General features: G+C 39.5%; 3 protein-coding genes across 3 annotated transcripts; 1 reads left to right on the top strand and 2 right to left on the bottom strand.

Moving 5' to 3' along the window:
* On the top strand, window positions 1-3,885 carry LOC117288006 (uncharacterized protein K02A2.6-like). The gene has a single exon (XM_033768682.1). It carries the CDS (start codon window positions 1-3, stop codon window positions 3,883-3,885), a length of 3,885 nt encoding a protein of 1,294 aa, XP_033624573.1.
* Window positions 3,886-5,601: 1,716 nt separating this feature from the next.
* LOC117288005 (melatonin receptor type 1B-like) lies at window positions 5,602-6,594 on the bottom strand. The gene has a single exon (XM_033768681.1). The coding sequence runs from the start codon at window positions 6,592-6,594 to the stop codon at window positions 5,602-5,604; it is 993 nt and encodes a 330-aa protein (XP_033624572.1).
* Window positions 6,595-9,687: 3,093 nt separating this feature from the next.
* LOC117288004 (kappa-type opioid receptor-like) lies at window positions 9,688-10,683 on the bottom strand. Its single transcript, XM_033768680.1, has one exon. It carries the CDS (start codon window positions 10,681-10,683, stop codon window positions 9,688-9,690), a length of 996 nt encoding a protein of 331 aa, XP_033624571.1.
* Window positions 10,684-14,440: the final 3,757 nt, after the last annotated feature.

Here is a 14,440-nt window from a genome sequence, read left to right as displayed (position 1 = left end):
ATGGACAAAATTGAGCTGCCGAAAGGGTTGTCATTGCAGGGAAACCTAGCGGACAACTACAAATGGTTTTTGCAGCGATTTGACCTGTACATGCTCGCCACCGGAAAGACCAATAAGCCTGACAATCAGAAAACAGCACTCTTTTTAACCATAGCGGGAGAAGACGCGCTGCGATTGTACAACACGTTCAAGTGGGAACAACCGGACGACAAAGAAAAGCTTGTAAAAATCAAAGAAAGGTTTGAGGCTCACTGCAAGTCAAACACATCACAAGCGTTCCTGAGACATCAGTTCTTCAAGCGAAGTCAACATCAAGGTGAGACAGTCGACCACTTTGTAACTGAACTAAAAACACTGGCCAAAGATTGTGAATTTGGGGAATTGACAGAAAGCCTCATACGCGACAACATAATATGTGGCGTGACCAGTGATGTTGTTCGGGAGCGAATGCTTAGGGAAAGCAAGATAGACTTGACCAGAGCAATAGAGATATGCCGTGCTGCAGAAGCAAGCAAAACACAGATAGAAAGCCTGAGCAATACAGGAGAAAATAACAATGCGGCAACAGCTGTGCATAAAGTTGGAGTTAGGCCCAAACAAAAGAAGAAGGAGGCAAAAACCCAAAGCACAATAGAAACAAAGAAAAGGACATGTGGCAGATGTGGGACATCACACCCTCCAAGAAGCTGTCCAGCTTATGGACAGACCTGTCACAAGTGTAAGAAACCCAATCACTATGCCAAATGCTGCAGGGCACGCAGTGGTTGGAAGGCTACGCCAAATACTGCAGCTATACACGCGGCTTCAGAACAGATGGAAGAACTCTTCATAGGCCCTGTGGGTACACATGAAGAGACAGACAAACACGAAGACAAGACAAAAGACTGGTTCGTAAATCTGAAGGTGAACCACAAGCGTCTACAACTGAAAATAGACACTGGAGCCCAAGCAAACATCATCTCGCAGAACACCCTAAAGCAAATTAGAAGGAATCCGCAAGTGACAAACACTGCTGTGAGACTGATCAACTATAGTGGTGAGAAAATACCAGTTGTCGGCAAGTGTATAATCAAAGTATGCCATCGTGGAATCTCACATAAACTTGAGTTCGTAGTGGTCGAGAGTGGACAAAACTTACTTGGACTGGATGCAGCAATTAAAATGCAGCTTATCAAGCGTATAGACAACATGGAGAAAACAGACATCACAAAAGAATATGCAGATGTTTTCGACGGAACGGGATGTTTCGACAGATGTCATCACATCAAGCTTGATGAGAATGCTACTCCGGTAGTACATCCACCGCGACGAGTACCGTTCGCACTACGAGACAGACTCAAAGAAGAACTGGACAGATTGGTTGAACATAACATTGTAGAGAAAGTTGATTACCCTACAGACTGGGTAAATTCATTGGTAATTGTAGAGAAACCAAATGGCAAGCTCAGACTTTGTCTAGATCCCAAAGAGTTGAATCAGGCAATAAGACGTGAGCACTATCACATACCAGTGATTGAAGAGTTGGTCAGTAAACTAGACAAGGCACAGTATTTTTCCATACTGGATGCAAACAATGGGTTTTGGCAAGTCCCATTAGACAAACAGAGCTCAGATCTCTGTACGTTTAACACACCTTTTGGAAGGTACAAGTTTATGAGATTGCCATTCGGTATCCATAGTGCATCAGAAGTATTTCACAAGAGAATGTCTGAATTACTAGAGAATGTTGATGGAGCAGTATGCTACATAGATGATATTCTTGTGTATGGGAAAAGTAGGGAGGAACATGATGCAAGGTTGAGACAGGTTCTAGAAATAGCAAGAGCGAAAAATATAAAACTGAACAAAGCAAAGTGCAAAATAGCACAAACAGAAATCCAGTACTTGGGACGTGAGTTATCCCGTGAAGGCATAAAACCAGACAAAGCCAAAGTAAAGGCCATTCTGGAAATGCCAACTCCCGAGTCTAGAAAAGACTTGGAAAGATTTCTGGGAATGATTCAGTACATAGGGAGGTTCATCCCATCTCTATCCGCAATGTCAGCTCCGCTCAGAATCCTGTTGAAAAAGGAGACAGAATGGCACTGGGAAAAAGAACAAGAAGATGCCTACAACAAACTAAAAAACCTTGCAACATCGACTCCTACATTGAAGTATTTTGATGTAGATACGCCAGTAGAATTATCAGTAGATGCCAGTAAGGATGGGTTGGGAGCTGTGTTGACACAAGAAGGCAATCCTGTGGCCTATGCTTCCAAAGCACTAACACAAGCGGAAAAAGGCTATGCACAAATAGAAAAAGAAATGCTTGCCATTACATTTGGCTGCCAAAAATTTCACCAGTACATATATGGCAGGCACGTGACCGTAATAAGTGATCACAAACCTTTGGAAGCAATTACCAAGAAACCTCTGTCAACAGCGCCACCACGCATCCAAAGACTGCTGTTAGCAGTACAGAAGTATGACATAAAAGTTGTGCATAAACCTGGCACAAGCAAAGAAATGATAATAGCTGATACGCTATCAAGAGCATACCTGCCAACAGAACAAACTGGAGATGACAAAAATGAAATAGAAATGCAGGTACACATGCTAGTCTCTAACCTACCAATGAGTGACGTAAAACGTTGTGAGTTCAGAGAAACAACAAAGAAAGACAAAACACTACAGATGGTCACAACCACAGTGTTAAATGGTTGGCCAAACACAAAACAGGAAGTGCCTGATGAGATAAGACCATATTGGGACTTTAGAGAAGAAATCCATGTCGCTGAAGAGTTACTGTTCAAGGGAGACAAATTAATCGTTCCTAAGGCACTGCAGCAAGAAATGCTGAACAAGATACACAGTAGTCACTTGGGCATAAACAAGTGCAAAGCTAGGGCACGAGATACTCTATATTGGCCAGGGATGTCAAAACAAATAGAAGACATGTGCAGCAGGTGTGCAATCTGTCTAGAACACAGAAAATCAAACATGAAAGAACCAATGATTCCGCACACGACCCCAGAACGTGCATGGTCCAAAGTTGGAACCGATCTATTTTATCTGGGTTCAAGAACATATTTGATAGTAGTGGACTACTATTCGAAATTTCCGGAAATAATGTTGCTAGATGACACTACCAGCAAAGGTGTCATAACTGTACTAAAGAGCATATTTGCTCGTCACGGAATTCCAGATCATGTGATCTCAGATGGAGGACCGCAGTACAGTAGCAATGCGTTCAGGGAATTTGCACATACATGGCAATTCAATCATGTGAAGTCTAGCCCTGGGTATGCACAGTCCAATGGAATGGCAGAAAGAACCATTCAAACCGTGAAACAAATGCTAAAGAAAGCAAACAAAAGCAACCAAGATCCATATCTAAGTCTATTGGAGTACAGAAACACACCCATAGATCAACACCTTGGGTCACCATGTCAGTTGCTTATGAGTAGGAGAACAAGGAGCATTCTACCTACACATGCCAAACTGTTGCAACCAAAAGTTCAGACTGATATCCAACAACAACTGATCAATAGGCAAACAGTACAAAAAATGTACCATGACAGAAACTCCAGCAAACTACCAAATCTGAACATAGGTGATACTATCAGAGTACAACAAAAAGATGGAACTTGGAAACCAGCTGTTGTGACACAGAAAACACAAGAACCTAGATCGTACATTGTGAGAACACCCATGGGAGAACTAAGAAGAAACAGAAAACATCTTCTTAAAACCAAAGAAGATCCTCCCAATCTAGAACCGCCAGACCTAGATCATGTGTCACACAAAAGATCACAACAGCTGGACGAAAATCCCCAAACAGTTGTACAACAGAGCAGGAGTGGTAGAATGATCAGACAACCAAGAAGATATGTAGAAGAATGCTAAGAAATAAGTAAACATGTAAACCAGACTTGTCTACTATGTAAAACCAGAGTTAACATTTCGGGCAACAACAAAGTTGATTTCAAGGTAACTGTTAGTGAGTACACAGCTTTGAGAAATTTATAAAAGTTAAATGTTAAGATAAAACAATTGAAAATTGAGTTGTCATTTAAGAGAAATGTTAAAATCTAAATTAAAGTTGCAGTAAGGAGAATCAACAGTATGGTACTACAATAGCCAGTTGTTTAAATGCATAAAAAATTGTTTATTATGATTGTTGAAATTTAAAGTGTTTGAAATTAGAAACTTGTTGAAGACACTAGATATTTTAACAGCACATCCAAGGACAGGGAGAGTCAAAAATGTAATTTTATTTACTTAACAGTAGTTTCAATGTTAACACTATTCTGTAAAAGGGGGATGTCATGTATTCAACTACATGTACTATTGAATACTATAAGTATACAGTTTTGTTATAGCGCCCTCATGTGAATGTTAATGTGATTACAGATTGATCAATAAATCGAAACAGTTTGATACACAAACATGGCGGGTCTCTGAAGCACATTACAGCTGTGAGCAGATAAACAGACCACAGAATGACATTTTTTCCAAAAGGCAACACTCATGACTACAGTACTGCTATTATATGCACTTTATAAGTTATACATTTAAGTGTGAACTAAATTAATAGATTTTCATATTTTTGTATAAATTGGTGAAGATTAAGAGAATAATTTTTATTATTATTAGAATTATAACGGATGTTTGAAAGCGGGTTTAAATTCCTATTTGCATTAATCTTTTGTTTCTCGATTATTTTGAGTGAAATTAAAAATGTAAGGCAACTCCTGTTTACTTTGAATTCACGAATTAAAAAACAGTTAAGTTGGCCTTCTATAGAAATAAAATATATTGTATTTTTAAACCGGTCAAAATTTGTATTGTTTCTCCCCTAAAATCATGCAAAACAATCTGTGTGGTGTTTTTTTTTTTTTCTCGAAAAACTCGTTGGAATAATTTCAATTGCATTTTGTTACGCACGAAAAAATGGTTATCGACAGATACGGACAATAATGGTACGCACCGAAAAGTAGGGACGTGTGACGCTAATTGTACTACTCGCACACATTCGAAAGAGTTGCTAAACACTCATTTCACTTGTCGACAAGACTTTTAGACAAATCGTCACCGACTCCATGAACTGACACACGTATAACCAGTGAAAAGTAGCAGTCGGGAAACAGCCTTTTTATGTTGAACGCTTTTAAAAACCAAGCTTTCCTATAAAATTCGTTGGTATTTTCTATTAGTTTTCTTACAGTGGGGACTTTTGGTATCCAAAATTAACGCAAACGGGCATTTTCGGCTTCGTACCAGTTGCTTGAGCTGTGAGCAGAAATGCCCTGGTTGTCCTGACATCCGGTTTTTTGCACCGACACAAGAGGGCGTTGTTCATTTTTTTTAAATGACTTAGTACGAGCAATTATTTTTAGAACAAGTACAACATACATATTTGTAAAGTTCATTTTGGTGCTACGGATATTCAGCTGTACATGATTTGTGTTTCTATTTATGACATTCCAACACAGTGACTACAAGAAAATAACATTAAAAAAAACGATTTCGTTAAAAGATTTCGTAAAAGATAAATGTATCAGGTTGTGCTGTATAATAAATACGACGAAAAATGCGTTTAATGCAAAGCAGTGCAGAGTTTCAATCTAAATTCACCGGTGCTGTTCCGCGCGAATCGGGTACGGACAAGGTCGGCCCATCGGCCTCTCCAGGACGCACTCGGCTTCGACCAAATCGGCTCCGTACAAGTTGCTTGAGCTGTGTGCGGAAATGGTCGTACTTGTAGCAATAAACGACTGGATTCACACTTATGTTACACATGACTAACTCAGTAAATGCCCCGAGAACGTATCCAACTTGAGGCGTTTTAGTCGTTACGACATTGCTGGTTAACAGTAAACGCATCAACTCAACAGGCGTCCAACAAATGAAGAACATGCAACCAGCGATCAGCATCGTCATTATGACGTTTCTCTTAGCCTTACTGAAGACACCATCTTGCTGATCGGCGTTAGCATTGTCAAGTTTTTGTCGAAGAACGAGGAGTATTTTTATGTATGAAAACGAGATGAGTGTCACAGGAATAGCATACTCCACCACAAAACTTAGACAGAACAGCGTTGCCTCAGCAACACTTCCCATATCATGGTTGAAACTACACTGATTTTCACTGACTTTGTATACACAAAGGAAAACTAGCGCGTACGTAAAACCGATGACCCAAACAGCATACATTGAAACTTTGATCTTGAAGAGTGAGCAGTAGTTGCGGTGTTTGACCGGATAGCACGTGGCAATAAAACGCTCAAGCGATATCAGAACTAGATTGTACGTGGACGTCACACTTAAGCCTAGCACGATACAGTTAGAGTAGATAAGCCTACATAACATTTCGCCCATGAAATTTTCGTCCACATTTTCGAAAAGCGAACTCTGTCTGACTCCAGTCACTGCGAGGAACACCAGACCACAGATGAAGTCGATGATGGATTGGTGACGGATAAGTCGGTTTGTGAAGGAGCTGAACTGTTCACGTCTGACCGTCATGACGAAAATCACCAAACCGTTTCCGAGAATGGCTGAGAATCCGATAGCGACATTGAACGCTGTGGCTAAACCAATATTAGATGCCATCTTTTGAGATTGAAGTAGAAACTTGTAGGACACAACTCGGTTTCGGTGTGGATTTTCGAGTCTCTAACGGCGAAGTCTGGTTATTTCACCGTTAACGTTGACAAAAACGTCTTGAAGAAATCACTCGAAGGAATGTTCGTCAAAGCTTTCAAATTAAATAAAATTCAGAGAGTGTGTCTCGGTCGTCTTGCATGAGAATGATGCCGCCCCAGCCAAGGCAACTATTTAAGTAAAAGCAATTTCATCCATTGTGAATGCCAACCGCAATGTAATGCGATTTACTCATGGACGTACTGTCGATTTTGGTCTTGCTCATCGTCCGGCTTTAATGCAAATCCAGGGTTTCAAAGCACAAAAGATTCATGTTAAATAATACTTCGATGTTTGGATCCTGTTTCTTTACCCAAGGTATCCGTTTCCGAAATGAGCTCTAGTCGTACCTTGATTATCAAGGTACAACAACGAAATATTTTTTTCTTTCTCGAAACTGTTGGCTTTGGAAACGTGACAGATGGAAAAAAAAAAATTATTTTATGATCTTGGGTCTTAAAAGTAAGCTTCTTTTCAATTCGTGCCGAACTCGACCTGACGGCAAACAAAAAAATTAAGGTCGAATCCTCTCCCATGCGATTCAGTTAGGTCAGGCTACATTTAGGGCCCGGGCTACATATGGTGCCGCACAGGCGTTCGTTAGCAGATTGGGCCAAATTTCATGGCTCTGCTTACCCTAAGCAAGGAAACGGCGCTTGCAAAAGCATTGCTTACGTCGAGCGTAGTTCACGGGTTAGCGGGAATGTTTGGCTTCTGCGCTAGCGTACTCCACGTTACTAAGCTTACACAGCTAGCGCAGAAATTCAGTGCTTGCAGGGCAAACGGGAATGTTGATCGTAAGCGCAAAATTCGGCGGTAAGCAAAGCCATGAATTTGGGCCCGGGTGTTCGTCCGACCACCTTTAGACTCACATTTAAACTATAGTTCATAAAACGTCACTGGTTTTCGCTCTATACGGCTGAACCTTTTTTTTGCATTATTGGAGGCTGATGAGAGACTTGTGAATGTTTTTTAACTTTTGTTAAAGGAACACGTTGCCTTGGCTCGGACGAGTTGGTCTATAAAAAGCGTTTGAATTGTTTGTTATGAAATGCATATGGTTAGAAAGATGTTTTAAAAGTAGAATATAAAGATCCACACAAGTATCACTCAAAATTGCACAGTTTTCCGTTTACGTCGCGAATTAACACGGTTGGCCATTCATGGGAGTCAATTGACTCCCATAAATGGCCGACCGTGTTAGTCGACGAGGTAAAAAGAAAACCACGCAATTTCGAGGCATATTTGTGTAGACCATAGTATTCTGCTTTTACATCATCTTTCTATCCATATGCATTTTATAACAATCGGTTACAGAACGCTTTTCAAAGACTAACTCGACCGATCCAAGGCAATGTGTTCCTTTAATATACGCCTCTCTTATGCATGACGTCATAATTCTTACCCAAAATGGGGCTATGGGCGCACGCTCGCCACCACTTGCAGTGACTAGACTGCGCCCATAGCCTCGTTTTGGATAAGCATTGTGACGTACCTTATGCATAAATATTAAGAGAGGTATATTTTAGCATTGAGCATTTGTTGCTTAAAAAAATACCCATGGGCAAGTAAAATGGCCAGACATGAACCATCCTGGAAAATGACCCGACACTCTATACCAATATGTGATCCTTTTAAAGGCTTTGTACCCGAATCGTTCCGGGTTGATTTTAAAAAATCACACCGGCAAAAAAACTTTGGACTATTTTCAACAACCCGCAACAGCTCATTGTCTTCAAATAATTCAATTAAAGAAGAACCTTTTGGTGAGCATAAAATTGTCAAGAGTCTCCACACGTGATTTTCTCTAATGTGTAGTGCACCAAACGGTCCAATAATAAAGCGTGATTTATACTGCTGTTTCAAAAGAACTGTGCTCGTTATACCGACTAGACACAATATAGATATCTTAGCAAAATTGTATTTCGAGACGAAAAATGTAAATCATAATTTGTTTTCTCATCGAACTCTACGAAACATTGTTAAGAATTTTGAGAACAAAGTACTACAAATTTAAATTTTTTCAACCAGCTTAACTATTTTTTTTCTCGGTCAATTTCGGAAAATGGGCAGTCAATTTAACCACGAAGCTATTCTATTTTGCGCGAAATCGAATGCTACTGAAAAGGGTCATTCGATTTCGTTTTATGATTAGTCAAAGGTAATGTTGCGTCATTCGGTTTCACAAAATAATCATTCAATTTAACAATTCATCAAAGCAGCATTCAAATTCGCAGACGCTTCTGAGACGTGTGTGTCTCGAAAATGAATGACGATACGCTAAATTGTACTGAGTGCTAAGGAATTTGACTCAACTCAAAACGAAATTGAATGGCCAAATTCTGAACTCAATTTGAAACGCAGTAATAAGTGGATAGGCAATACAGCTTTAATTCGAACGCATGAAAATGAAATTGACTGCTCATTTACCGAATTCGACCGAGAAAACCTATATTATTAACGCCCTCTCTCGCGGGCTACTCAGACAGCTTTTTCTCTAATCATGATGCAGTTTCTGTCACCGGTATTCTCAAATGTTATGTAGTGTCAAACACTCAACAGTCCGTTTTTCAAATCATTTTTTGTCATGTTACGTTATTCTGGAACAAAATGAACAAACAGCTGACGTTAAGATAATTACAACAAAAATGTGTTTTGTCAACCTCCCCTCATCTCAAATTCGGAACAGGTACAGATCAGTTTCGTGTGAACGACGACACGTAATATTAATGATGAACAGACAGCCGACGTAAAATTTTAGCCAAAATCAAACAAGCAGTGAAGGTAAATCTTCTCTTTTTTTTTTTGAAGACTAGATTCATTAACGACTGTCTCTAGTTTCAAGAAACTTAACGTACAACGTTTCAGAGATCTTGTTTTCATAAAACGGTGACTATTGCGGAAACCGTTAAACGCAACAGTGATTTGCGGAACTTCAAGTTAGTGTTATTTACTCGACTCGGATAACACTGTATTTTGATGAAGCTGCATATAATGAAGATGTTACAATGGTCTGGTTTCGGTCTGCTGTGCTGGGTTAATTGATAAAGATGGCGCATCGGTAGACTCATCTCCGGGACGCACTCGGTTTCGACCAAATCGGCTCCGTACAAGTTGCGTGAGCTGTGTACGGAAATGCTCGTACTTGAAGCAATAAACGACTGGATTCACGCTCATGTTGCACATCACTAATGTTATAAATGTTTGATATAAGAAATCTAGAGAAGGCGTTGAGGCAGTCAGGACACCAATGGCAAAGAGTAGACGAAACATCTCAACGGGCGTCCAACAAATGAAAAACACGGAACCAGCGATCAGCATCGTCATGATGACGTTTCTCTTAGCCTTACTGAAGACACCATCTTGCTGATTGGCGTTAGCATTGTCAAGTTTGTGTCGAAGAACGAAGAGTATTCTAACGTACGAAATCGATATGAGGATCACAGGAATAATGTACTCTATCGCAATACTCACACTGATTATACCAAGCATTGCATTTGGACTAATGGAATAATCAAAGCTGCATTTATTACCAGTGATTTTGTACACAAAAATAAACCTCAGCGCATACGTGAACCCGATGATCCAAGCAGCACACATTGAAACTTTGATCTTGAAGAGTGAGCAGTAGTTGCGATGTTTGACCGGATAGCACGTGGCAAGAAAACGCTCCAGCGATATCACCACCAGATTGTACGTGGACACCGCAGTCAAACCAACAACAACAAAGTTGGAGAAAATGAACCTACAAAGAAATACACCAAGAAATGTTCTCTCCACATTCTCCAGAAGCGAACTTTGTTTGATCCCTGTCATGAGGAGAAACACCAAACCAGAGACGAAGTCGATGATGGATTGGTGACGGATAAGTCGGTTAGTGAAGGAGCTGAACTGTTTACGTCTGACCATCATGACGGAAATCACCAAACCGTTTCCGAGAATGGCTGAGCATCCGATAGCGACGTTAAACGCTGTGGCTAAACTGGTATTTGATGCCATCTTAGATTGTTCAAATTCGAAGAGGGAAACTTAAAATAAACAGCTCTGTAGCTTATGTGTGTGAATAAATCTGTCATGCACACCACATGAACAAACTATTCAAGAAGTAATCACAGTAAACGTTTGTCAAAAAGAATATGTCGAAGAAAGATTGTTGGTTCAGCAACCCCAAGTCTCTTTTGTTTAATATCAATTTATCTTATATAACTTTCAGACTGACCATATCAGGTGTGTACGCCAATCAATAATCTCCAATAGAGACTGACAGATGAAATGAAGACGCCCTGAACATGACAAGAATTTAAGTAGAGTAACATATATTCCCAAAGGATATTCAATGGCTCTATCAGGGATAGCTTTTAGAATTTATTGTTTATCCTTTAGGGCCAGGCCACCAGTGTGTGGGAAAAAGTTAAGGCATCTCATATGAAGCCGGTATTAATTCAATGTCCCCAATCCGCTTGTTAGCCTTGTGTTGTTTCTCGAGCTCGGAAACAAAGAAGAAAACCTTGCGAATCTATGTAAATATTCCGTTGGGAGTTAAAACCCGCTCTCAATGTAGATCACGTTGAATTATAAAATGATCACGTTGAATGGAAATGTCAAAGTGTCACTTGGCGCCATCGAAAGTTATACCATACTAAAGAAGAAACTTGAAGGACCAATTATGTCCATTGCAATCCATTTGGCTTTTCATCGCGATCGACAGACTGTCTGAAAAGAAAATTTGTTTAAGACCTCCAAAGTGGTTATAATCTGCAAGACAAAAACTTAACATTTTATAAGATACCATACGCCCAAGGAACATGCAGTATAATATTGGTTTTCTCGGTCAAATTCGGCACATGAGCAGTCAATTTCATTTTCATGCGTTCGAATTAAAGCTGTTTTGCCTCTCTAGTTGTTACTGCGTTTCAAATTCAGAATTCGGCCATTCAATTTCGTTTTGAGTCGAGTCAAATTCCTTTAGCCCTATGTTCAATTTAGTGTATCGTCATTCTTTTTCGAGACACACACGCCTCAAGAAGCGACTGCGAATTTGAATGCTGCTTTGATGAATTGTTAAATTGAATGATTATTTTGTTATATCGAATGACGCAACATTACATTTGACTAATCATAAAACGAAATCGAATGACCCTTTTGAGTAGCTGTCGATTTCGCGCGAAATAGAATAGCTTGATGGTTAAATTGGCTGCTCTTTTTCTGAAATTGACCGAGAAAACCTAGATGTTACACAGTTTTCTAATAGCTGGGGTCCATCCAAGAAACATAACAAATATATAGCGAGTCTCTTACCTCACGTTAAAACATGGTAAAAATGTGTTTTCTCCAGAACGCTCCAAGCCAAATTTCTGAAAAACGTGGGGTCAAACAAACCCGCGCGACAAAGGAATCGTGACGTCAGTGGCGGCTATTTTGGTGTGGAAATGCCAAAGCTGGAGAACTCTGTTCAAAACCAATAGGGGAAACTCGTCACTGGCGTCCAGGGTCAATATAATAGATAAGCCGTTTTTGAATCTCGGCTAAAAAAGCCGCGCGGCCCGGTGCATTTTTGACTCGAGTTATTTATAACTAAATGCAAATTTTGAGAGTAAAATGGTTAGTAACCTGTATCTGCGATGTCTATTTGGCCATAAAAAGGTAATAGTTGACATGTTGAGATCATCCTTTATTGGCTCTTTAAAGACACTGGACACTATTGGTAGCTGTCAAAGACTAGTCCTCACAGTTGGTGTTTCTCAACATATGCATAAAATAACAAACCTGTGAAAATTTGAGCTCAATCGGTCGTCGAAGTTGGGAGATATTAATGAAAGAAAAAACACCATTGTCGCGCCATAGTCACACGAAGTTGTGTGCTTTCAGATGCTTGATTTCGAGACCTCAAATTAATTCTAAATCTGAGGTCTCGAAATCAAATTCGTGGAAAATTACTTCTTTCTCGAAAACTACGTCACTCACAGAGGGAGCTGTTTCCCACAATGTTTTATACTATCAACCTCTCCCCATTACTCGTAATCAAGAAAGGTTTTTTTGATAATAATTAATTTAAGTAATTACCAATAGTATCCACTGCCTTTAAATTTTTAAGTAAGGGTAGCGACGAGTTCTTACACGGCCGTTTTAAGCCGGCAGGGTCGAATTGCCGTGTGATAAAGGCCCGTGCCGAAGACGAGGGCCTTTAGCGCACGACAACGAAAAATTACCAAGTTTTGACCTCACTTCACTTTATATTTCTAGTGTTTTAGAGGCAGTGGACACTTATGGTAATTGTCTAAGACTAGCCTTCACAGTTGGTATATCTCAACATATGCATAAAATAACAAACCTGGTGAAAAATTGAGCTCAATCGGTTATCGAACTTGCGAGATAATAATGAAAGAAAAAACACCCTTGTCACACGAAGTTGTGTGCGTTGAGATGGTTGATTTCGAGACCTCAAGTTCTAAATCTGAGGTCTCGAAATCAAATTTGTGGAAAATTACTTCTTTCTCGCAAACTATGGCACTTCAGAGGGAGCCGTTTCTCACAATATTTTATACCATCAACCTCTACCCATTCTTCGTCACCATGAAAGGCTTTATGCTAGTAATTATTTTGAGTAATTGCCAACAGTGTCCACTGCCTTTTAATAAAGGGTAGCCGAAAGTCATGTGATTTCCCAAGTAATTCAAGTTGTAATATAATAAAGCATAATTAAATAACAAAAGATTGTTCAAATATAAAACACAAATATATTGAGTCCATGGAGACTGGGTTATGCAGAATATGATATTAATAACGAAATTTTGCCAGCCGAGGTAATTCAAACGTTGCTTGCTCACAAAACGAGATATTAATTTCAACCCAAACCACCAATATTAGAGCAGCGAGTTAACCAAACCTTGAGAAATGGACAGTTAACTTGAAAGTGAAATAACACAAAAAGTACTTGTAGATAATTACCCTAGTGGACTTAAAATTAAATTAAATTAAAAAATGTTTAGTGAGTTTTCGCATTTCTAATAAAGTTCGCACATTTTCAACAGAAAGGCGTAACAATTAATACTTTTAGTAATTGTTAAAGACCAGTTATTCCATATGGTGTGTCGCCTAATACAGTAACAAACCTGTGAAAATGCGGGCTCAATATTGGTCATCGAAACAACTAAAAACACCATTGTTGTGTAGAATTGTGTGCTTCCTGAGAATGAAGTTCTCACGCCTGAAGTTTTTTCATTCCAATGGGAGACTTTCTTGGACGTTAGGTGGCAGCAGACTTACTGAGTAAATCCATTGCTCTCCGAATTATAAGCATGTTCAGAACTACGTATTAAAACAATGGAAGTTTACCCTGTATGTCTGCTGCCACCTAGCGTTGGAAAGTCACCCATTGGTTGGTGTAAAACTACATTACGTAAAAGAGTATTGTTTCAAGTTAAACAATTATTTAAAGTGTGAACAACCAGTCTCCGGTGCTTTTTGCTAAGTAACTTTTTTTATTTTCACTAATTTTGGGATTAATTACCAAAGATAATCGAGTTTCTAATATGCCAGCCGCTGGCTTCGAAGACATCTGCATGGTTTAACATCGGGTAGCTGCAAACTTTCCTGAAACGGAACCACCCTGATCTTTTTTTTTTACTTAGAGCGTGTATACTATTAACTAACTAATGTTAGACTTGGTGACGCTAGGTGGCAGCAGACTTACCAGGTAAATTTCCATTGTTTACGTAGTTCTGTGCGTGCGCACATGACCGAGAACAATGGATTT

Source organism: Asterias rubens, chromosome 3 (assembly GCF_902459465.1).
Source record: "Asterias rubens chromosome 3, eAstRub1.3, whole genome shotgun sequence".
Taxonomy (NCBI): domain Eukaryota; kingdom Metazoa; phylum Echinodermata; class Asteroidea; order Forcipulatida; family Asteriidae; genus Asterias; species Asterias rubens.
Note: the sequence above shows the minus strand (reverse complement) of the source record. Positions and strands in the feature narration are given on the sequence as shown.

Bases quoted from the DNA above. Each gene is read 5' to 3' on its own strand.
- LOC117288005 (XM_033768681.1), bottom strand. From the start codon at position 6,594: ATGGCATCTAATATTGGTTTAGCCACAGCGTTCAATGTCGCTATCGGA.
- LOC117288006 (XM_033768682.1), top strand. From the start codon at position 1: ATGGACAAAATTGAGCTGCCGAAAGGGTTGTCATTGCAGGGAAACCTA.
- LOC117288004 (XM_033768680.1), bottom strand. From the start codon at position 10,683: ATGGCATCAAATACCAGTTTAGCCACAGCGTTTAACGTCGCTATCGGA.